Source organism: Prenolepis imparis, unplaced genomic scaffold (genome assembly GCF_030444845.1).
Source record: "Prenolepis imparis isolate NDT839.2.m4 unplaced genomic scaffold, iyPreImpa1.0 SCAF_10, whole genome shotgun sequence".
Taxonomy (NCBI): domain Eukaryota; kingdom Metazoa; phylum Arthropoda; class Insecta; order Hymenoptera; family Formicidae; genus Prenolepis; species Prenolepis imparis.
This window is the reverse complement of record NW_028141168.1, coordinates 14,933,278-14,959,345: the sequence shown is the minus strand read 5'-3', so window position 1 is coordinate 14,959,345 and position 26,068 is coordinate 14,933,278. Positions and strand designations below refer to the sequence as shown.

The 26,068-nt window shown below is 27.9% G+C and overlaps 1 protein-coding gene across 1 annotated transcript; it reads left to right on the top strand.

The window, feature by feature from the left end:
- The first annotated feature begins 641 nt into the window (after positions 1 to 641).
- Positions 642 to 19,449, top strand: LOC145941888 (venom allergen 5). The gene is made up of 7 exons (XM_083048276.1): positions 642 to 1,039; positions 9,889 to 10,010; positions 10,796 to 10,877; positions 15,329 to 15,489; positions 16,653 to 16,753; positions 17,840 to 17,934; positions 18,381 to 19,449. The coding sequence occupies exons 1-7, from the start codon at positions 940 to 942 to the stop codon at positions 18,425 to 18,427; spliced, it is 708 nt and encodes a 235-aa protein (XP_082904402.1). The 5' UTR covers positions 642 to 939; the 3' UTR covers positions 18,428 to 19,449.
- The last annotated feature ends 6,619 nt before the right edge of the window (positions 19,450 to 26,068 follow it).

The following is a 26,068-nucleotide window of genomic DNA, read 5'->3' as shown; positions in this document are numbered from 1 at the left end:
ACACTTTATAAGTCAAGCGCCATATCAGTATAAAAAGTATTAAAAATATATATTGATATCAAACAAAACCATTATGTATATCATGTATTGAAAATAAAAGATTCTAGAGGATGCGCGAAAAAAAGAAATAAATCTTTATCCAAACAAGTTAGCTGTTTTTTTTTCCATACGTATTCACTATTAAACGTATCGCATGTCAAAATATTTATTCCCAAAATATCGCCAATATACCAGAGTGTTATTTCTACATATACGGTTTCGTTCCAGGTTTACATTAGTCATAAAAATTTAAAGTTTTTATTTTTTCAAAAAAATCCAGCTCAAGATCCGACAACAATATCCGGCGCGCTCTCTCTCTCTCTCTCGCTAAAAGCGCTTTTTGGATTTTAAATTCTTAAACGATCGCACAATTAAATCCGTCGACGACAACAGTTTTTCAGATCACCGAGTCCGGGGTTCAACCTTGAGCACACATGTGCTAAAAATCAGAGTCACTCTGCTCCTGTATGAGCAGCGACTCCCCACTGCATCGACTGGTTCATTAACAATTACATAGACACCCATGGCACAGGTGGCACACGATATATAAAGTCACGAGGAATCGACACGGCCAGCTATTAGTTCGGCTCGTTCCACCGACCGGTTCGGCAGGCGGTTTCCGATTCTCTATATCTCCCGGGCAATCGTAAATCGGCCGATTTAATCGGCCGATTGGTCCAACACGTGCCGGAGTGAACGACTTCGAGTTGTGCTTGTACGCGTTTCGTTCAGATCGCCACCCGTTTTCCTCCACCTTCTCGTCGTCCTTCAGATTTAAAGGGGACCGAACCCTTTTGATCGCCCCGGGATCGTTACGAGATTCGCATTCCAAATCAAATCCTTCCTATCGCGCTTCCGCAATCGTAATCTCGTATTTCGGGAACCCCTGTCTATCTCACGATGATGTTCACCGTGAAAAACGTCGGCCTTCTACTAATAACTGTCAAGTGTTTCCTAGTGATACATTGCGAAGCAACGTGTATAGGAAAGACTATGCTAAGTGAGTACGATGTCTGGACATTTTTTTAATATTGATAAACCAAACGTAATGCAAAGTGTTTCAATTGACTAATTAATGAACGAATAGCAATTTCATTCGATTCATCTTTAAGGAAAATGTCGAGAGATAGAAAAAAATGAGATCGATCGTAAAAATGTCTTAAATGTTCATTATTCGATATCTTAATAATTAAATCTGAAATTACAATTTTTTATTAACATAAAGTTGATTTCAAATAATATCTTTGACGACAAATATAATATTTTATTCATACATCCTTAAATTTTGATTCGCGAGAAATTCTCTTCACTGAAGCTGCGAAAGAAATATGAAATCCTCCATTTTCCGCCACTCTCTTCAGAGACATCTCATATTGACTACAAAGAAATGTACGAGTTAAATTCACCATTCAAGATTTGAAAGTAAATCTTTGAAATAAGAATTATGTAAAAAAATTTATTTCTTACAATTTTTTATATTCTTTTTATATTTTTTTTATATTTTTGTATAATATAGTATATACCAGGTGTCCCATTTTAAAGGACCCACTCAAATATCTCATTGTCAGAAACACTGCGTTAAATCGAAAAATGTTTCCTACAAAAGTTGTAGGGTTTCGAGGGGGACATAACATAGTAATATTTATTTGACCTTGGGCGGCGTCTCCAAGGTTAGTGAAGGTTAACCTTAAGTGAAGGTGAAAATGAATTTTGAAGAAAATAAAAAAATACTTCAGATAAAAGTTGTTCAAATTAATTAGTAGAAAAAGATGTTATAATAAAAAATATGGGTTTTCATTTAAAAAATTTATTCTCACCTTGGAGACGCCGCCCAAGGTCATATGAATATTACTATGTTATGTCTCCCTCGAAACCCTACAACTTTTGTAGGAAACATTTTTTGATTTAACGCAGTGTTTCTGAGATATTTGAGTGGGTCCTTTAAAATGGGACACCCGGTATATATGAGACACTAATATATATTCCGCGATCGCTTTACAATGTTTATTGCTAACACAAGTGCAGCTATTTTATTAATTTTTTATGATAATGTCAATGATTTCAATAGGAACAAAGAGAGAATTAGTATAGCTGTTATTTTATAATTTCAAAACAAATTTAATTGGTAAAGAACATCAGTATTCATTAATTTTTTGTGTAATTTGATAATCAATAATTAGCGAGATACGTTTTAATGTAATGTGATCTGTGACATCATAACACAGTTATCATAGAATCAAATAGGGAGTAATGTTTCCAATCGATATGTAATATAGCTTGTCTCTCATTACAGTTATCGTTTAATTATACATAATATAAACTCGTTCGAAAATATATGAAATACTTTGATACGTGTTATAAGAGATTTAACATATGTCATTAGTAATGATCAAGTTGAATAATTCAGTATAAAATTAATTATTTATGACGACACAAAAATGTCTTACGATTCATTTTAATTGATTCCGATATTTAACTTCCGTCCATGTATAAAGAAAGAGAGAAAAAAAAGAGAGATCTCGTATTTAAAAGTATTATTTAAAAGTACACAAAGAGAATTTTCTCTTAGAATTTACCCGGAAAATCATAATAATCATGGAACAATATGGTATGGAAAGAATTTTAAAAATATGTTTGATTAATTTTACCATACTTTTAGTAAATTTTACTATACTTTTAGTGAAATTAATCAAACATATTTTATATTTTATATGATAGATATTATTATTTTTTATTGTGATAAATATTAATCAGAAAAATTCTCATAAAATTCTTTCATGATTTTCAAGGTATAAATTCTAAGAGAAAATTCTCTCTGTGTAGATACGTTAAAAAAAAGAGGTGCACAGTGTACTTTATTCCGATATTTAGCTGGCACTTCGGACGTGCCTCCGAAATGACTTTCAACTTGGTCAAACGAGCGTATCCTCCCGTAAGGCTTCGAATAATCCTCACCGAGAAAGTTCGGTGGAGTCCTCCATCCATGCACTCTCGTCCATCAGCCTCCAGACAACATTCATCAGATAAGAACGCGGCGGGATATGAATCGCGCTCGTGCGAATTAATTCTTCTCGCGACGCGACTTTACACACCGCGAGAGAGATATGGTTCAACGATTTATAATTAATGAGAGAGAGAACGAAAGAGAGAGGACGATATATCGGGAGAGAAGAAAAAAAAAATCGCGGCCGAAGGTCCGATCTTTGTGCATGTTTCGTTAGCGCATCGCCTTGAGCTCGATCATCCAATATCGCGTGCAGACGAAAAAGTAAATCGCAAAAACATTTTTCAATGTCGCAAATTTTATGTTGCAAAATTTTCTATTACTATATTAATTTTTTTCGTACGCTGGATGTAATTATCATCTTCACTAGGAATTAATTTTCTCGTGAAATTATAAATAAATATTTGTTAGCCGCTGAAAATGTTATAACAAATTATTTTAAACGGATATTTTTTGGTGTTATCCAAATAATAAATAATAACAAAAAAGTGGAATGTCAACTAGTAAACTAATATTAAATTACGCAGAGAAAATTGATCAAAAAAATGTGTATTAATATATATATGTATATATGTGTGTGTAGAAAAATTGAGAAGCGTTATAAATATTTAAATCAGATTAAATAATTGTGTTTGCAGTCTTTATATAACCTCAACTATTTATATAATATTTCTACAGAAAAACGGGATATTTTCATGAAAAAATGCGCCTGTTAACTAAAGCAGTTCTATTTTCTAAATTTAAAAACATATTAAAAAATTCTCTTTAAATATATATTTTTAAAAATATATTACTTCTGTAATCATAAAACTCTCTCTAATATAACCGAACAAATTCGTTAATTAATATGTCATCGTAATATTATATGCCGTACAAAGTTTATTTTTTTACCGAGAGAGAAGCGTATAAAAAGTAGACAAACAGAATTAGCAATTAAAGTTTAAACAGAAAGATAGCCGATCGCGCGAGAGAGAGCTATTTATTTAGAGCACCGCGGATCCATTCCCACGAAAATTCTGAGTTGGTTCGGAGTTAAACTGCGAGCCCTACGGTAGAATGGAATTAGCAGGTGTCGGCCCAGAATTGCATCGTTACGCTCGGTACCAAGCCTATCTCATTTCCGGCGCAAAAAGAAACTGACATTTTGCCGTCATAGCGGGACGGCCGTCAACGAGCAGGAGCGGATGTCATCCGAGTTTGTTTCGCCTTTTCAATGGATGCTAAACGAACGATACACGGCGCGTCAACTCGAATGACGATTAATTGGCGTGCGTCGAGAGGAGAACTTGGTTCGTTGTCGCCGACAATGTTCGTCTCATGTCCCATTAATGATCTGCGCTCGTTATCCAACTGTTGCAAACAGCGCGCAAATCTTGTATTTTGAAGATAAATAAATTAGTTGGAAAATAATTGCGAGAGAGAGAGAGAGAGCGAAAAATTTGATAATAATCTTTTAACGTAGATAATATACCGTATCGTGATATTTTCTTATTTTAATTATTGTTATTAATATTTCTTTTTTGCACATTTTGTTTTCCGTAATTTTATACTTAAAGTTGACAAAAACATGTATTCGTCACTTATGTATTAACTTGTATTACAAATTTTTTTCTGCAATTTTTTTTGGTGAATTGTGTAATCCAAGTGATAGTCTCTTTTATGTTCTAAATGTTTTTTAAGTTTTAAAAGTTTATTTTTAGTTTTTTATTTTTATTCTCGTTATCTTAACATTGTTACGGTTTTGACTTATTCATCTTCGGTTCATTACTGATGTTTATGATTGAATTACACTGAAAATGTAGTTCAAAAAAGAGATCAAAATGTACGCTCATTATACATATGATTTGAAAATATCTTTGAATTAAAATAAAATTTATGCGCTCCAATTATACTGCGCCGGCTCTTATTTACCATTTCTTAATTTAATTTTGTGATTATATTCTTGAGAGACTTTACATTCATTAAAGTCGAATTTTCTTAGCAAAAATGTCAAGAAAGTTATTTATTTATTATTAAAGAAAAATCGTGGCAAATATTCATAAAAGTTAATATTTCATCAATCATCTTTATTTGAAATATATTTTGCAGAATAGAATTCTGATTGTATATGTAATTTGCACTTTAAATGCAATGCTTCTGAAATATATTACTTTTAATGACTTTCATAATTTTTATACTTTTTATAATTAATTTTATAATTAATTAATTAATTTAATTTGAGATGTTTGAGTCTTCCATTCAAATATCTCTAAAAATTCAAACTTTTAATCTATTAAATAATTTAATAACAGCTAATCTATAAAAAATTACTGAGGGTTATACCTTCATAACATGTATAAACAACAAAGTCTTTGGGAATGGATCTCTTAAAAAGAACAGACTGATAAGTAAAAAAAAGTGAAATGGTATATTTTAGTAACTAGAAGCGTCCTCCGTCTAATTTAAAATGCAAATTACTTGGAATTTCACCCGCAAGATATATCTCTAAATAATGATTTCGGTGAGATGTTTTATGAATATTTACCTTATATGAATATTTATCAAAATCGTCTTTAAATTAGCCAATAAATCTGCCATTAAAAGGGCAATCGTTGGTTTTAAAACGCTCTGTTTAACAGTATATTTTTCCTATTTCTATGTTAGCTTTTCTATAAAAATGTCTTTACTTTTTTCCTTTCTGATAGCTTTTCTACAATTCAACTTTCTATTTATTTTTTCATTTTCATCTCCCGTTCCCTTTTGTCGTAATGCAAACGAATGTAATGTACATGTATATTAATTTCCTTTATTCTAAAATTACATCAAGACCGAGCATTGCCTCTATTTCAAGATTTCTTCTGAAGTTTTATTTTTATTCTAATGACTTGAGTGAATATGTTTATAAATATTTATAAATTATGCGCTCTTGCTTTTACATTCTACATAGTCACGTAGCAAATGTAAGTATTATAATAATAGCGAAAAGTCTTTTAAATTAGAGAAGAAACAGCTGACTTAAAATGGAAGGAAAAAATGCAGAATAAAAGTTTTTAAAATTTTTCAAAATATATCGTATATATAGATATATACAGTCAAATCTTTCTATTCTATATATTTTCGTGTTCTTATTATTAGCATTCTTATTATTATCACCTTTTAATGTCTATATCTTTAGTAGTTTTTCCCATATTAGTTCCCATTTTTTTAAAATGGGAAATGGGAAAACTAAAAAATGCTAAAGACAATAATAAAAAATAAAAAGTTATATAGCTTTAGCTATATATTAATCGAGTCATATGTCTGTTAATGATATTTAATGACCTAATCATGGCTCTATAATAATAAATACGTATCAATCGCGAGACTTGTACTTTTTCCGCAAATCTACAAGCGAATTCATCGAATAAAGCTGTACTTTTTAGTCGCGCGAACGGAGAAACTATTCCATTCGATCCGAAACAGAGATCGATTTCGGGAATAAATTGGTAGGCACCTCCTCGCGTGAGAAAGATTATTCAACATTCGGCATAGTCGCTTTGCCAGAAATAGAACGAGAAATAGCCCGGCGACTGCTGTAAATTCAAATCGGCGGCGGTCATTATCGAGAGTACCTCGAATACGGGCTATATTTACGGAAAATCTGTATGTTAATAAGATAATCCGGTTTAAAAATATCGTTGACGATCTATCACGCGTTCGTAACCGTAAAGTGTAGGTTCTCAACTTGATAACCTGTCGATTTAAGATCTCTTTAGAACTGAAATACTTAATAATTCTTTGCCGCACATTTGATATTCATTCATTCGCTTTTACGCAAGTAATTTATAATATTGGATATAAATTCCATATTTATTTATATTTCTACCTTGAAAAAATTATTGTGCAATTATTTATTATTACGTTTTTCTCTAATATATATAAAAAAAAAAATAAATAAAGGTTAATTAAACTATTAAAAATCCAAACCTGTCGAAGCTAATTTATAATTGTGATGCAAAGAATTTTAATGCAGAATTATCTCGCAGTAATTTCTCGAATACACATTGTGTAACAAATGAAACTCGTCACCGAGCGAATGAACGAAATTTTTAAAAAATTAATCAAAAGCGAAATATTATAAAATAAAAATATTATATAATAAAAATATATTATATAATATATAAAAGATTATATATTAAATATATAATAAAAATATTATATATTATATATATAATAAAAATATTATATATTATATATAATATTATATATAAATAAAAAATCTATTATAAAATAAAAATATTATATAATAAAAATATATTATATAATATATAAAATATTATATATTAAATATATAATAAAAACATTATATATTATATATATAATAAAAACATTATATATTATATATAATATTATATATAAATAAAAAATCTATTATGATAAAAATATTATATAATAAAAATATATTATATAATATATAAAAGATTATATGTATATTAAATATATAATAAAAGATTATATATTAAATATATAATAAAATATTATATATATATATTAAATATATAATAAAAACATTATATATTATATATAATATTATATATAAATAAAAAATCTTGTATTAGACATTGATGATCAAGGAGACTTAATCTTAAAGGCGTGCTGAAACATAATGACTGTCTCCGATAGACATCGTGCGAGTCGCTTAAGCAAACTTGGCACAAGCTAGAGCCGACAGCGTCGTCCACTTACCTCATTAAGCCACCCTCGGACCTCGGAGGAGACCGCGAGGACCGCACAGGCAGGACGAGCGAGGGAGTCTCGTAAGATAGATTGAAAATACCCGGAGGATGTGGTGGACGGTGACCGGCGATCCCCTGTGCAGATAGTAATTAACTTGCGCGAAGCTTTTGCCGACGCTAACACAGCCAGCGACCGTCGGTCGAATTACTGATGCAAAACTTGCGACCTCTCGGCACCTCGTCTATTTCACAAAGGCCGCGCAATTAGTCGCCTTTCTCGTTCTTCTCCCTGTGATCAAGCGTAAGAGAAAAATGATTAAACCGTAGCAGCTACCGCGGAATATTGCCGCGGAATACCGGAGATTTTCGCGAAATGACTTTACCAATAACTATGCTTTGAGGTAAAATAAATGATAATTTAGCTCCTGCCTTTTATAATGACGAAATTCGATTTAGTTTATTCGTCTTAAAATGCCAAATATCAACATTACACCGTTCAATTTGTGTAAGTAAAGAAAAGGAAAAACTAATTGCAATACTTATTAATTTTTGTGAAAAAAAAATGTCATGCAAAATTTATTACCTCGTTCTCAAAATTTATTTTCAAGTTTGAAATATTTTTAAATAAAAAATTTAGTCTTTTCAGTACTAATTGTAAGTATGTAGATCTAATAAAAATGATTACATATTTATGTAAAATAATAAAATAAAAACTTGAACTAAACAATAGGAAAATAATAGGAAAACATTGAAATCCCATGCATATATATGTAATTTGAAAATTTATGGCAATTGCCTCTTTTGTGCTAGAAAATGCAAGTGACACACTTTTAGATAAATCTTCTATGATAGAATAAAAATAATTTGCCGAGAGTCAGAATACGGGAGGACACAATTTAAAAATGCTCGTACATATATGCATATATATTAACATGATTAAAAAATTCTTTGTCAGATAGATTCAGCATTAAAAGAGTTAATTGTCAAAGCAGAGATTTAACTTGATTAATATGTAAATTAGATAAATATGTATAAAGAAATATTACATAATTAAGTAATTTATATACTGGCAAATCTAGATTATACTTGTTAGCTTTTTTATGTTAATATAAACTGTTAATATGAAATAAATAAATAAAATTTTATGGTTTATCATCATGCTTTACAAAAAAATAATAAATAAAATCTTTAGATATCATTTTCTGGATATAAGACTGTCTAATTTAGAATTTAATTTGCTCCAAAAAATACATACATGTATGCGGTATAAATTTAAAACACATGTAAATATATTTCACGTTTGACATTTACTCTAAAAAAAATGACGAATTCAATTATCTGTAAATAATTGTGCGCAAATTCGAGATATCCGAAAACGTATATGTATTTTCTCGAAGACGTTCTCAGACACTTTTGCAGCTTCTTCCTAATTATGGATTGTTAGGAATGAGCTAGTACGCGCACCAGAAACGATCGTCTGGAAACGACAAAGTGAGAGAACAAAAGGACTACGATCACTTCCATTTCAATGAGAAGTTAAACTTACGAAACGGAAATTCTTCATCCGCCAAATGAAAGACAAGAGGAACATCGCTAAATCAACTTTCATAGAAAGTTTTTTGGGAAGCTGCACAATCTGCGGCTTGCAAAGTACAGTTTGCAAAGAACCAAAAAAGAAAAAAGAACAGAGAAAAATCCGAAAGAAGGCATATAAAGTTCTAGTACCATAAAAGATTGTCTAAAGATAAAAGTGAAATCAAGTGATTCTCGTAGATTCTCTTATATTCTTTCACAGCTCTATATCTGGATGTAATAAGCACTCTTTATAAGCTGAAAATAGTGCGGCACTGCAATTTTCCAATTTATTATAGATTTAAAGTGTAATTTTGGCACATAATAAACGTATAAATATAGCTAACAAATTTATCAAATAAGTAAATAAATTACATTTTATTAAAATATATATATATATATAATATTTATTATATATAAATTTACATTTTTATATATAATATTTATTATTTATCAATTTATATATAGGTATATATGTATATAAATTTATTATATTTTATATATATATTTTATATATATGTATATGTGTGTATGTACATACTCGGAAAGTAGCAGCTGAAGGCACATATCATCTTATAGGGTCCGGCGGTGTATCGTGCGAAGAAAAACAGATTATCCTGGACGAACACAATCGATTGAGGCAACTAGTGGCACTAGGACACATACATGGTCAACCTGGTGCAGCGAATATGATGGAGATGGTAAGTCGACGCGTCTTTCTATTTTTTAGAGATTTGCCATATCTAAAGTTAAAAACAAAATACTTTTTTGAGTGATTTATACAAATATATTACACATATATATAAATATAAATATATATATATATATAGTATAAATATATGTAATTATATGTATAAAATTATATGTATAAATATATATACTTAAAAAAGGTTTAAGATTAAAGGATAGTATATTTATTCACAAAAAGTCGAATAAGAGCTGAAGGAAGAATTGCTTAATAAACTTGAAGAAAAATCGAATTTGTCTGAATTAAAAGCAATTCTCAATTTTAATAGAGCAAATAATTTGCTTCCTCCTATTTATCGCATGCAATATGAAAACAAAAGATTATCTTACACACTTTTTACTCTATAATAATTAATATTTACAAAAGCTATAATAATATTTACAAAAGCCATATATGTATATAATAATCGTGAATGAAAAGCGATTGCAAATCTGCTAAAAAAAGTTTGTAACGAAAATTTAGTAGTTTCCAAGGTATTGCACAGGTATAATAGCCATATTTATGGCGATACCACTAAACTTCATTTTACAGTGTGATGAGAACGTTCTCTTATCTCGCAGCATATTTATTATTTATAAAAAGCGCACTCTCGCGCAATGTGTATGTACACTAATTTACACGATAAGCCACATGACGAATTAACCAAAGTTGAAGTGAGTTTTACAACTTTGTAATATCCGTAGACGTATCGCGCTGCTACGATTAATTCGACGTGTAGATTACTAATTGCTGTTACAGATATGGGACGACGAACTTGCCGCGAGAGCACAAAGATGGGCGGATCGTTGTGCAGAGTCACATGACAGTCTAAGAAATGTCCGTAAGTAAAATTTTACTACTTAGCGATATCGTTTTGCATATTCGCGAAATGACATTATAATATTCCTAGTATATCACAAGAAAAACATATAAAATATCTTTACAATGCCGGAAAAATAGCATATTAAAACAGCATGCTAGGAAATTCATTATAAAAAAAACTCTTATAATAATTAAAAATCATATACTATAGAAAATGATATTCACACCAAATACAATAATAAAGCTTTTTTTAGTAATTTATGGAATTTTTACATAGTAAATAAGAGAAAAAGTTATATTGATTGATTGACAAAGTAAATTAAAACATATGAAAGTTATGATCAACTGCTATCCCTTCCTCTTACTGGAATAAAAAAAATTGATATCTTAGAATTGGGAGTTATTTAGTTTTTGAATCTCGAAAGTTAAAAAATTTGAGCTAATATGCGTTACATAGAGAAGAACATTTATTTTTATTTTTAGGGAGAGCTGAGTTTATATATGTTCACTCAGTTCGTCCTGAAAGATAAGAATATCGAATTCCGCTTAGCAGCGGAATTAGGTGCTTTTTCTGAGCTTTTAAATCGATACGGTTTGAATTTTTAAGCTCTATCTCTTAAAAGCAAAGCAGCACTTAAATTATTCGAAGGAAAAGTATAAAATAAAGTGAAGACTTCCTATCCATACATTATATGTACGTATAATTTCTAAGAATATGCATATGCTGACTTTGACATTGCAGAAGAAATATCTTACTCTTTTCGGCACAAAAAAGAACTATATTTAAAAGTGCGATAAATCTTTCATTTCTCGATTATGATTTTTTTCTCTTTTTATAAAGTCATAGAATACATTATAAAAATTATAAATTTATTAAATATAGTTCTTTCTTGTGTAACGAGCGTGATATTTCCGTGCAAAGTTGCAGCTAAAAAATTACAATATATATATTTTACGAATTCATAAATAGACTAAAACATTTCGTCTCTTCTTTCTATTCTCAAAAAGAAGAACAACATTTTTATTTTTTCTAGATAACGCGAGCAAAATTGTTGACTTGTAAGATTCGTAAATTTATAAATAGCTTAATTCTAAGATATTTATTTTTTTTTCATTCCATCGTAAAGAGTGGAGAATCAGATAAACAAAGATAAAACTGTAACAGATGTCAACATAATGAAGCACAAAATCAAACTAGATTAAAATTATATGATTATAACTATATTGATTAGATTAAAATGTGCGAACAATATATTTACAATATTTAAATATTCAACATTTATTAATGAATAATGATAAATATATAAACTTTTAGTTATTCTTTTAATTACTTTTAATAACTTTTAATCAAAAATTTTCCCTATATATACAATATATATTTATTTATTTATTTATTTGTCAAACAGTAACTAAATAATGAGATACTATTAGTAAATGTCAATTATAACTATAGTCTAGTTATTAGAAAATAAATTGTACCGATAAATTTTACATGTCTTTTTTAAGAGTGGAAATGTCACGACTATTCCTAGCAAAAATCATGCAACAACGTTTATATCGCAGGAAGTTGTAGTTACAAATCGTATTACGTTGATTTTATTGAATGTCTCATAATTCACGTATCCTCATAAACAGCAGTCGCTGCTTTATTAAGCTTTTAAAGTATTCTCCAACCCCGATATCTCTTTTATCTTTTTTATTATTCTATACGTGAGTAATATTGTAATTTTTTTCGAGAGAGAGAGTGCTCCAAAAAGATAAAGTCTATCACTACCGTGTATATGTATGTACATCAGCATTAATGCAAGAGCTTCTTTTATTTAAACGAATCGCGACAATGAAATATCAAGAGTTATCGTTGGAAAGGTTATTATACAATTATCAAAGGAAAAATACAACTCAAACGATTAATCGATATATTGAAACAGACTAAATAAAGTTAATGCTTGCAACATGATATTATTAAGATTTTTTGGCTCTTCAATATTATTATCCTCCTCTAAAAAAGGCATGTTAAATCGATTCTCGCAAGTATTGTTGCCTCTTTTCCGCGATGCTGATTAACTGTCTCGATTTGCGTTGTGCGTTATATTCTTAGTATCGAGAGGCTGTCATCGCAAGGGTTAGCAGTTTGACAGTTTGTTTAAAATAAAATAAAATAAAATAATATATTTTAAATTATATGTTATAATACTTTAAACTCGATTAATATTTTTGACAGTTATCAGCTGATTTCTGTCAAAAAATATTAATCGAATTTAAAGTATTATAACATATTATTTACAACTTATTACTACATATTTTAATATTTTTAACATGATATTATTTTAAAATTTAATTAGCAAGTTAACGCTTTATTAATATTTTTGGACAGAAATCAGCTGATTAAAGCGTTAATTTGCTAATTAAATTTTAAAATAATAATATGTTAAAAATATTGAAATAGTATAATAAGTTGTAAATAATATACCTTATCCGCGATTAATATTTTTTGACAGAAATCAGCTGATAACTATCAAAAATATTAATCGAGTTTAAAGTATTATATGTAACATATTATTTAAAACACATTATTTTATTTTATTTTATTTTGAACAAACTGTTAAACTACTAACTCTAGCAATGACAGCCTCTCGGTGCTACGAATATAACGCACAGTGCGAATCGAAACAGTCAATCAGTATCGCGAAAAACATGCAACAATACTTACGAGAATCGACTTAATATGCTTTTTTAGAAAGGGATGTTATAATATATTAAATTCGATTAATATTTTTCACAATTATCAGCTGATTTTTGCCAAAAAATATTAATCGCGAATAAGATATTATAACATATTTAAAATATATTAATATTTTAATATTTTCAACATATCGTATATATGTATATAATAATATACAGCCCCATTAGCGCTATTAAAATGTTATAATAAACAATTTCTCACTCACCGATACGTGCAATAGCTGAGTTGTAGTACAGCACACATTGATCTGAAAACAAAATATTCAAGTTATGTATATGCATATGTGTGTGTCGAATATCTCATAAACAATGCAGTTTAGAAAAAATGTTTTATTTTGCATACCTCATAGTTGCCCCGACGTCGCCCGATGCCTCCCTGGGCCTCCTCCTCCTCTCTTGGTCCTTCGTAGCACTCACGACACTCGCGAAAATACGAATTATTTGCCCGAAACTTTACACGGCACTCCCGACACGACGCGTGAATCGCACTGTGTATCGCAATGCTACCTGTAACAAATAAAATACATACATATTAGAATAATCTTATTATTTCGCATTATAACATACACAATATAAATATGTAAACTAGAATTAACGATAAATATATCCACGGATCGCAACACATTCGCGCGCGCGACAACAGATTAAATTGGGTTATGTTGGCAAGAGATTTTGCATCGAATTTTTCGCGAAATATGCGTTTCGAACAATTACGCCTACATATTAACGTTGAAATTATGATATGCAATTGATAAATATTACAATACAAAGGTTAGAAATCGTTTCTAACTATTATGCTTACTAATTAATCAAAGCGGGACGCAGCTCCAACTGCCTGATACTCGCGGCGCTTCGGTAATGACCGCTATATTCTACAAACATCGGCAACTTCACTCTAATAGCGCGCGCGCGATACTATATACATGTGACTTAATATTAATAATATTAATTAATTAAAACTCGAAGGAGATTCGTTCGAAAAGATATAGCTTTAGAAAGAAAAAATATTAATCGAGAATAAGGTATTATAACATATTATTTACAACATATTACTATTTTAATTTTGTTTTAATTTAAATTTAAAAATTAATAATTTTAAAAATTTAATATGTATATGTAAGCTAGAATATTTTCGCTTTATTAATATTTTTTGACAGAAATCAGCTAATTAAAAATTAAAGTGTTAATTTGCTAATTAATTTTTAAAATAATAATATGGTAAAAAATTAAAATAGTAATATGTTTGTAAATAATATATTATAATACCTCTTATTCTCGATTAATATTTTTTGACAGAAATCAGCTGATAACTGTCAAAGATATTAATCGTGTTTAAAGTATTATAATATATTATTTAAAACATTCTTTTTTAACATAAAATCGAAGAATGGCGCGCGCGTACCGCGCGCTTGTGTTGTTCTAGTAATTTATATAAATTATATTATTGTTGTGTGTATGTGTAACCCTCTAAAAACAAAAATACTACATGAAATTTTCAATAAATCTTTCAACAAACAAAATTGACAGAAATAGGTTTTTTTTCTTTTCAATAAAAGTATTTAAATATTCTGGATTTAATCTGAAAAAAATAGAAACTATCATTTATATAGTTTCATTTACGCCTCGTTTCTGTGTTGGAAAAACATAACATTTCGAAAAAAGTTTAATGCATTTTTTGTCTGAGATTTACCAAAGGGTTCATGATTGATCACAGCATTTAATTCGCAGGTAGATTTGCGGTAGGACAGAACATAGCTCGTTCATGGACGACTAGGTCCCCGGGACCTTACGATGACGAGCCGAATTGGAGACGACAAATTGTTAGCTGGTTCAACGAGGTGCAATACTATCACTCCGGTTACAGCAAAACAACCGGACACTACACACAGGTAATAGAAGTTCGCAAAATCGGAAAAAAAATCAAAGAGTTAGAAAATTAATATGGTTCTTCTGTCTACGCATCTCTCTCAAACTGATTCACGATATATATAAAAAATCTTTATACGAAAAAGGAGAAGAATTTTATTAGCACAGTAAAATTACTAATTAGCTATTACTTATTTATATTCGATAGAAAAATGAATTATCATAATTAATTATTCGAAATTACAGCAAAATGTGTTTCTATTTGGTAAAAATAAAAAATTTTGCCGGAGAAATTTGTGTTGGTAGAAACTTAAATTTGCCGTTGAAGTAAAATAATCTATTCTTAATAAATATTTTTCGCTATATAACGAAATAATATTTGCAAATTCAACAAAACGATTTTCAGCAAACAAAGTTGCTCTTAATTAACAAATTTCTTTGCTATTCATAATAACTGACAAGATATAATATATATAATGTGAATTCTTTTTCTTTTAGGATAATCGAACCGAAAGTAAAGTACATTAAAAATTGATTTTATTCGTAGGTCAGTTTCAAAATAAGTTTAAAAAAATAATCGCAATTTATAGACCTGATCGGTCTCCGAACTGCAGTTAATTCTTATTTTATGAACTTGTGCTGTTATTTTATGAATTTTCATGAGCTCGTCGTTTACGTAAGAACTTTTTAACGACGAGTTTGTCTTCCGGAAAAAAGCTTGTTTCATTAATCATACTATAATATTTATCATATTATTAAAAACGCGTAAGAGAGAGAAATATTCAAATTTAACTTAATTTATTTCGTAAAAAAACATAACATTTTATTATATATTTTCATACTAAAATCTAGAACTTCTAAAAAGTATTTTCAATCGATTATATCATAAGAGCTGTCGAACTCAATCTTTTTGTCAAAGAAAATTAAATTCTTTACACAAAAATTAGCTGAAGAAAATGTTATCAAAATATTCTACAAAGATACTCAACTTTTGCTCTCAGTACTTAATTTTTTTTTAAGATTCTACAATAAAATGCCTCTGTGACAAACCGTCTGTATCAAATCTCCCGAGACAGGGTATTCAAAGTAATCAAAGCATAGACTGTTCGCGGATTCTTTCCATGTTCGCGTGCGCGAGCAATTTACAAGTCTTTAAAAAGCAGGAAACATTCTGAATTAATTCCAGTTGGTGTGGGGCGACACTTTCCTGCTGGGATGTGGATACTCGTTTTACTACGACCCCGCTCGCGGATATACCAAGAATTACGTATGCAACTACGGACCGAGGTAAGAATCCCATTTCAAAATACCACTAGCTCTTTCTTCTTTTTTCCTTTTTTTTTTCTTTTTCTTTTTTTTTTTTTTTTTAATATTAAAATATGGAAATGGTGTCAAGACGTATTACAGAACTAGATTTTTATTAAACAAAATACTTCTTCAGGAGACTCTTTATAATTTCAAAACAATTTCTTTTATAAACGCGGATAACGATGTATCGAAAAAATAACTCTGCGTTTTTTTTTTCAAATGACTAAATTTACATATTGGAAAAAGTTTCATCAGAGAAAGACGTAAAAAAGAAAGAAAAAAAGAAAAGAAAAAATTTGTAACAGCAATCTGTTTAAATCAATCGGAATGACATATATTCTTGATTCCACGAAAAAAATTGAGAATGATAGAAATAACCGGAAATTAATAAATCAAGACATCTTTCAAGAAATAACAATGAGAATATATTAAAAATTAAAATAAATGGCAAAGTGCAGATATTCAATATTGTAAAAGATGTAAAATCAAAATTCTCGGTGACAATCAAATGCAAATCAAAAATCCTATTACAGAACATCTGTTACAATTACAATTTCCCTTGAACATTATTTTTTAAGTTAGAAAAAGAGATGGAAACTCTGTTCGCCGCTTAACCGAGCAGCAACAACTATACTGAGTTTTAACTAAACAGTTTACAGCCTTACATGCACTAGAACCAGACAATGACGTGTACTAAAAATCGATAATCGAACAGTTTCGCGTCGTGTAAATAAAATAAGTGTGCTCTACAAAAGCGTAACTCTGAATGTGTTTGATTACACAAAATAATTAATAATTCTATCACCGATTTAATCGATTTCTTAATTAATCTATTATTATCCCGAATCTCGTATGCTCAAGCAAATCTCGAGACCACCTATTTCTAAAACACTCTTGTATATTTTTTTCAGTAGCTCGTCACATTTATGTCGTTCAATCTAAATTATATTGTAAATGTCAAATAAATGCTTTGAAAGATGACAGGGAAGAAATTTCTTTTTCAATGTATATAAAGAGTCGTACGATAAAAAAAATCATCGTCTTAAATGTTTTATTTTGTTATAGTGGAAATGTACTTGGTTTCAAACCTTACCAATTGGGTCAACCTGCATGCGGCGATTACGGAATGTCCTACAGCAACAGATACTCCGGATTGTGTTGTTAGTCTCATAACTATAAAACATATATAATAATAGCATTACATAATATAATCAACATTTTCTCTATTAATAAATTTCTTATTAGTTATTTTAATTTATTAGATATAATTAAATGCAATTTAATCTCTGATCTTTTACACCTCTGATTAATGATTTTCTATAGAATTTTGATTTCTCTATAAAAATGTGAAATAATATTCATTTATTTCGCCGTTAAATGCTGAAGTATTTTTTATTCAGGTACAAATGGATATAATCAACGAAATTTTCTAATTATTTTTATTTAAAAATAGATTCACTTTAGTATCCATAATAGTATTTTTTCATTAAAAAAGTGTGGAAAGAAGAATATCATACCGAAATCTCGTTCTTATTCTTTCTTCTTTTACGCTCATTTTTATGACAAGCATACACATGTATGTATAATGAACATTATGTGATTACAGCTCGTGGAAATTATTATCATCTCGGAGCTCTATGTGTATATGGATAATATTACACATTTATGAAGAACGTCATCCCAAATTCCAAAATGCGCCGAATATGGACTGTAGATTGTTTGCATTATTTCTTCTCAAAGCTGTAAGATTAGGACAATAAACAATTACAATGGCGAACAGTTCTAATTAAACTAAACTAAAACAGTCAATTGCACTACGTATAATAGATTATAATTAACAATCGCGATTAAAAAACAGCTGATTCGCTTATACGTGATGTCAATTTATTATACACGACAATGAAGCGAATTGTGCTTATTACCATGTAAATATGTGTCTACGAAATAGCAAATATTGAATTAGTCAAATGTAGTCAAGGCCACCGAAAAACAGATTCAAGAGTTCTGGTGAAGAAATTTCTCTCTGGTATCTCTTTCTTTCGTCCCATCGCGAACTAACTGGAAATCCCTATGCAAAATTTGTATTCATGATGAAAAAGAAAAGATCAACAAGGATGCAAATATGAATGACATAAAAATAATTTATTTTGAAAAGCAAATTCTTTGAAATTTTTTGATATTCAATATCCAAAACGAATTATTCAATGTCAAAAAAATGATTCAATGTTCAAAAGCAAATGAGTAAAAGATAACAAATTGTTACAAAAAATGTAATTGAACATCAAGCCTATTCTAAATTCTAGTAATTTGTATTATCATTTCTTTATTCTCGTTTAATCCTGCATATTAGGAAAATTATATAACGTGTTTGCAAACGCGCACACTAGAATATAAAGCACGCTTAAGCTATTAAATCAAACAAGTATTTATAATGTAACTGCCCTATATTAAAACACTTTCATTAAAGAATCACATCGAAAAGATATCTCCCGCTTGAGATATAAAAGTTAGAAGAGTCTCTCTCGCTCTGTCTCTTTCTTTCGCTCTCTCTTGATTTATTTTAGTTCAATTCATCTAGTCTCTGTTTATAGTCCATAGAAATTAGTAATTAAGATTGTATTAGAATAATACAGATAATTTTTGCATGTAAAAAAATGCATGTACTTATAAATTATGTAAACACTGAAATATATATGTAAAAAAATATTCAACAATGGTTATTTTGACTACAATTATTATACATGTGCATGTGTACATAAAATAGTAATACCTTCTAACTTATTTAACAAAGATTTTATGATGTAATTTATAGAAATTCTTCCTATTCCTTCATAAAATAAAGTAATGAAATTACTATTAGTGTCGTTTAAGCAATAACATACATTTCTTAAATTATAGAAAAATTTGATCATTAATGTTTTGTGTATAGAAAGTCATTAATATTATTGATTGTACGTCAGATTAAACGACAGAAATAAAAAATATAATATAATGTTATATTTTCTAATTAATAATTATATCTAAACCAAAAAATTTTTGTCAATGTCTATCACATAATCATCTCTATTTATATCATTCAACATAGTATTATCTCTTAATAATTAACTCTTTTATTATTATTTTTGATGTTATTAAAAAATAAAATATATAACGATAACTTAATATACATCTTGAATTAAATGAAGCAAAATTTCTGTATCTAAAAATATAAGATTAATACGAGCAAAACATGTTGATGTTCAATTTTCAACAAATTTTCTAACAATCGAAACTTTCAAATAATTAATTGTTTAATATTTAATCGTTATTTATTAAATTGTTATTATTATTATAACTCACTTTTTTTCTGGCCATTAATCACATTTTTATACCTGTTTTGCTGAAAAAAACCGAAGTTTTTATTATTGAATTAATCGATAGACATCTGTTGCTAAATTTTTTAGAAAAAAATATTTTAAAAATTTAATATTAATATTTTTTCCCTAACATATCCTCTTTAAAATTATTTTATAAAAAAATACATTGAAATTTTTGCTTAACATAAAATTGCGATATGGTGATGACACAGGACGGCATTTATGGACATTAATTTTAAAATTAATATTTATTCATTTTCTACCGTATATGTATATAAGCCTTGTTTTAAATTAAATAAAAATATAGACTTGCTTTTGAAAGTCTCAATCAATTCAAGTGTATATACAGATACACACAAAATCATTTTATATACATTTCAATCATATTACGCTTAATTAAAAATTATAATTCTTTCAACATGCACATATATATGTACAGACAACAATCATATATTCATCGACATTATTAAAATTATTTTATTCATAATTTTAATTAAAAGAAATAATGTTGAATAATTTTTTCTCGAGTTAAAAAAAATAGTACTTTTCTTATTTTTAAAACATACATACACTACATATTAAAATTTAATGCAATAATTTGATTTGACAAAAACTTAATTATTAAATGATATCCATTGTCTATAAAATCGGTAAGATTTGTAGCATTTTAATTTCTAAATATATTGATTATATGAGAAACGGAAAAAAAAAAAAGATAATAATGCTGGCACACAAAGAGATAGAATAATAATACGGTCACACAAAATGTGTCTCTTAAATAATATTTATTCTTATTTTAAAATATATCCACAACAGCTTAGATACTATTCACAAGATTTTGATTTACAAGTATGTATACCCTTAAATACACACAATCGGCAATGAGATAAATCTAAGTTTATCAAACGACTGCTTACTCCATAATAAGAATTTTAATTTGATATTATCTAACTATGATCTTCCGGTATACTGTCAATAATCTGATACTGATCACAGATCACAGATCGTAGAATGTCGTCTTATTTATTGGACCGGACAAAGAATAATGTTTTCACGTACAATTAAGCATACGATAATCACTTATAGAAAAGCCAGCAGTTGTGTCATGCAAAACCGACACTGTTTATTAATCCTTCAAGAATGCTTCTTTGATATATGTCGAAAAAATTGTGTAACGCTTCTTTTTTTTATACATTCTTCAGAAAATTTATAAATCTTCAAAGTTTCAATTTTTAAGCATATAGAAGTTTGATAATTCAAAAGAAAAGCGAGATTAATAGTGTAAAGATTTCTCTTCAGGCATATTATAGAATGTGAAATTGAAATTTGATTTAATTGTATTGTCAAGATATTTAACAATACAAATCCAAAATGTATTATATATTCAATTTTGTAAGAATGGCTAATCTAATTTTATTATATATACTGCATGTGTCTAAGATATATTATTTTTGAATTTATATATTGTTATGATGAGACACACGCATCAAAATACATATTTAAAGAACTTTTGCCCAAAGTTAACTATTTGAAATTTTATTTGCTTCATTGAAGCACGTAATGTTTATGTATACAAAAATTTGTGCTACTAAATTTGAAAAACGTAAAATCTTAATATAATTATAATAGATTTTACTTTTTAATTTCAACAATTTTTAAGCGAACTAAACTTTCTAATAACTATATTTAATAAATGCGTCATATATAAATTAATACATATTATATATGAACATCATATACAAATTTATGCTTCGGAATTCTGTTCCTTCGTCATTAAATGCATCCAGTTCATTAAGCACTCATTGTGTATAATCATATCGCACCTTTCATTGCGTGAAAACATTTTCTCGTCCATGTCTGTTCGTCACACTGATGGTAGCAACATTGTCAGACAAGTGATACAATTATACCACGTTTTAATTACTTTACAAATAATATTGAAATAAATTAGATGGCGAAATCAGTCTTATATAAAAATCTTGGAAAAGAAAATCGATTTTACCGTCTAATTTCATTATTTGTAAAAAAAAATAGTATAAAATTATACTCAACTCTGACAATATTATACAGTGGAACTAATCATTTCAAATAGATAAAAGGGATCTATCAACAATGATTATCGCGGCTACAACGCCGAACAGGATATAAGGCAGTACCTAAAGGAGATAAATTTTATTCGCTGCAATGTATAATATAGTAATAAGTGAGGTTCGTAGTATTTCTTAAAATAGATTTTTAATTCTCATTTGCTTAAAGTTTTGTGCAATTGGTTAGCCATTATTTTTGTTAGGTCTTCTCTTCTACTCTAATAATCATAAAATGTTCATCAACTTCATTTGAAAAAACAAACTCGATGTAAAAGCAAATAAATATCTTCAATTTTCACAGTAACTTGCCTATATAATATAACATAGAAGTAAAATGTATATAAATATTTAAAATATTTTCATCATTTAATATACTCTGACCATATAAATTTAACGAAAATGTCTAATTTTAACACTTAATTGTAAAGGTATAAATTTTATAAGATATATATAATAACAATCCTGTTTTAATAACATTATATTAAAGTATTGCAATAAATATATATGTAATATGTTGTTAATAAAGACAAATTTACAGAATATACATCGAGTTTATTTTCTTTCGCTATAAATGTCTATAATTGGTGATAAAGATAATTTTTCATATATACATGTGGCGGCTTAAATCCTTGTAGAAATATTTTCAGTAATATTAAATGTTATATGTATATAACCACAATGATGACAGTGTAATAATAACTAATAGTAATAATAGCAAATGCAGAATAAATCAGGAGATATCGTAATAATGTACAAAAATTAAAAAGTTATCGAGCTGCGAATACCCACGACGGATTTTAGAACATTATATTTTAGATACATACTATATATCACACATATATGCATAACATATGTACATACATACATTTATACGTATAAAAAGAATGATTGGATTGATATCTCGGGTCAGAATGTAGCTGTCATTACTATCACTTATTGTTAACTATCTTCTGGAAATTTTAAAACATATTCGTTATTACAAGTTAAACGTTAAAAATCATATGCAAAATCACACAAGTTGCAAAATCATATGCAAAATCACACATTAAATAATTCATCATTTGAAAATCAATAACTCTCGGCAAATCGATGCATTCCTTTCTGTGAAAATGTGTAAACAAGAAAAGATGTAGGAATTATATAGGACTGCCACAAAATATAATCGCAAAGGAATAATTCTGCATACGAACATTAAATCAGATATATATATATGGAACAATATTTTTAAATTTATTTCTTTACTTTCCATGCTAATAATTGCTATAAAATTCTGTTAATTTGTTGCATATGTAATGCTTTTAAGTCAACCTTATATTTGTTTTATATTTGCAACTTTTATTTTTTTAAAACAACTTTAACTTCATATTTGCAAGCATTTCGTGAGAAAATATGTTCAAAGAAAATTCGCTGTTACAATTATTCGACAATCGATATTATCTCAAATAACTTTTCACGCAATCTCGACGAATATCAAAGATATAATTAAGATTAAATTTAATTATTCTTGTTTTATAAATAAAAAGCAATTTAAAAATAAAAGTTGAAAGTTTACAAACATTTCGCAAGAACTGCACATTTTACTTTCGTAAAATTGTGCCTTTTTTTATTTTTAGCGACGTAAATTGTTTTGGCTATTCAATTATCAAATGACATTTACTTCATATAATTTGCGTGAAATTAAAATTTTAAAAATTTAACATTTCGCAGATATGCAACAATTAATATTTATTTAAAACAGTCTATTGGCTACTAAAAAAACCTGCAACTGATTAAGAGTTTATTATACAGCTCATTATTTTTTAACAAATATAAAGTTGTATCACAAAGCGATCAAAAGTTATTTCATCTTTATGCAACAATCAGCTGTGAAAAATAACTTAGGAATATTGTTCTATAAGATTGTTAATCGAAAATTTATACTAGAATAATAATTCCTAACAAATCATTAAAAAACCAGCAACAAATGTGAAAATGGTTTATCGAGTTTCTAGAAAAGTTTTCAAAAAATGTTCTAACGAAATTTTAAACCAGCCAATTATGAACTTTGATATATCGGACACAGACTATAATACATTTCTCTACACAATTTCATATATTCATACTCTTTCTTATTTAATCTGTATGTATTATTTTTATATACATGGCCCTGGAAAGCTCTGTGTAACAAATATAACACACCAGTATAGTCAACAAAATATTTGATAATAATGAGAATAAAAAGTGTGTTTGCTTAATATACTTACTTAGGACTTTCTCAACCATAAAATACCAGAAATATCTGAAACATGTTATGCACAAGTTTCGAAAAATATACTTAACTCAAAGGAGTAGTAAACATATTGCTACATCAATCACAACGAAAATTTCAATAGAAAATTCACATTTTCCTTTTTCCTATATCTAGAATACATCAAATATAGAATTTTTCTTTTATACCCATTCGATTAAAAAATGACGAAAATTATTAATTGCAAGAAGCAACCTAAGAAAGAGAAAAGATCATTTAGTTATAAAAGTCAAATTATTCTATGATGCAAATAATCTTAATTTGTGAACAAATAATGATATATTTACATAAAATCCATAAATCTGTAATATATACATAAATATATTGTATATAATCATTTATTTATATATAATATCAGATATTTATAAAGAAGTTGAAACTGGCAGTTGCGATTATAGAAAACTCTGTTCACAATGTTATATTTTATGCAGTAATTTCGCGATTATTCAAAAAAATGTTTAAAGTGTCATATAGAAAGTATATATTAATCAAGAATCCGAAATTATAAATTGCGAAATTCATAAAGCAAGCCATCGAAGATGTATAGTTTCCCATGAGCGATGGATACATATTCATGCAACAAATGTTTTTAAGAAAAAAAGGTGATAAATGTTTATATTAGTATAACTGTTATAAATGGAACTGTAATAATCTTAATAACATATGTTAAAATCAAAATCACCTGCGAGTGTTAACGTAAACATTTTTACCAAAATATCTTTTTACTTACTTCATGAACCAATGTCATAAAAATATCCTAAGTCTCTGATTCGCAACTCGTTCGCAAATCAATCAAATACTAAATTTTTATATAATACATCAAAAAGTAAAGCATTATGTATTAAAATTCATGTACCCATAAAAATTATTTTGTAATAATAATATATCAATGTATCATGTATTGTGATAAATATGATTTTTTTTATTTTTACTAATATATGTATAATTATGAAAAACGCAATTTACTAATTTAAACTTAATTTACTGCATAAAGCCATAAGTGAAATGAGTTTGAAAACATTTAGCAATATCCTTTTCGTATATTTTACATTAATTCCAATATGTATATAAATTTTAATTGTGTAATATTTGGATCTGTAAAATCTATACACACACATATACAAGATTTTACAAATTCAGATATTACATAATTAAAATTTTATATATATATATATAATTTGGGGGGGGGGGATAGGTAATGCTGCAGTCTCCTCTTCGATGTATTTTTTTCATTCGATAGAGACCACAACTGTGCAATCAAATATAATAACTGTCTTAACAATAAAAGTAATTAATTTTTCTAGAGATACACACCACAGATTTCATTAAACTAATAAACACAACGCTGCAAATTGGAGCAAACTTTTTTCTAATAATTGAACGAGAAGCTGCTTGGTTAAGCGTCATCTACAAGGGTTTTTCAAAAGTAAAAGAATTATTTAATATCTAATTATATTATTTTCTTTGGCAAAAATTTTACAAGAGTCTATCAAATCCCACCAGATAAACTCAAGATCAACAAGGTTAAATTAGGAAACTCTTATTCAAAATAAAACATCATAAA

Coding starts and splice junctions, on each gene's coding strand:
- LOC145941888 (XM_083048276.1), top strand. CDS start 940: ATGATGTTCACCGTGAAAAACGTCGGCCTTCTACTAATAACTGTCAAG. Junction 10,011..10,795: donor CAGCGAATATGATGGAGATG/GTAAGTCGACGC, acceptor TTGCTGTTACAG/ATATGGGACGACGAACTTGC. Junction 10,878..15,328: donor TGACAGTCTAAGAAATGTCC/GTAAGTAAAATT, acceptor TTTAATTCGCAG/GTAGATTTGCGGTAGGACAG.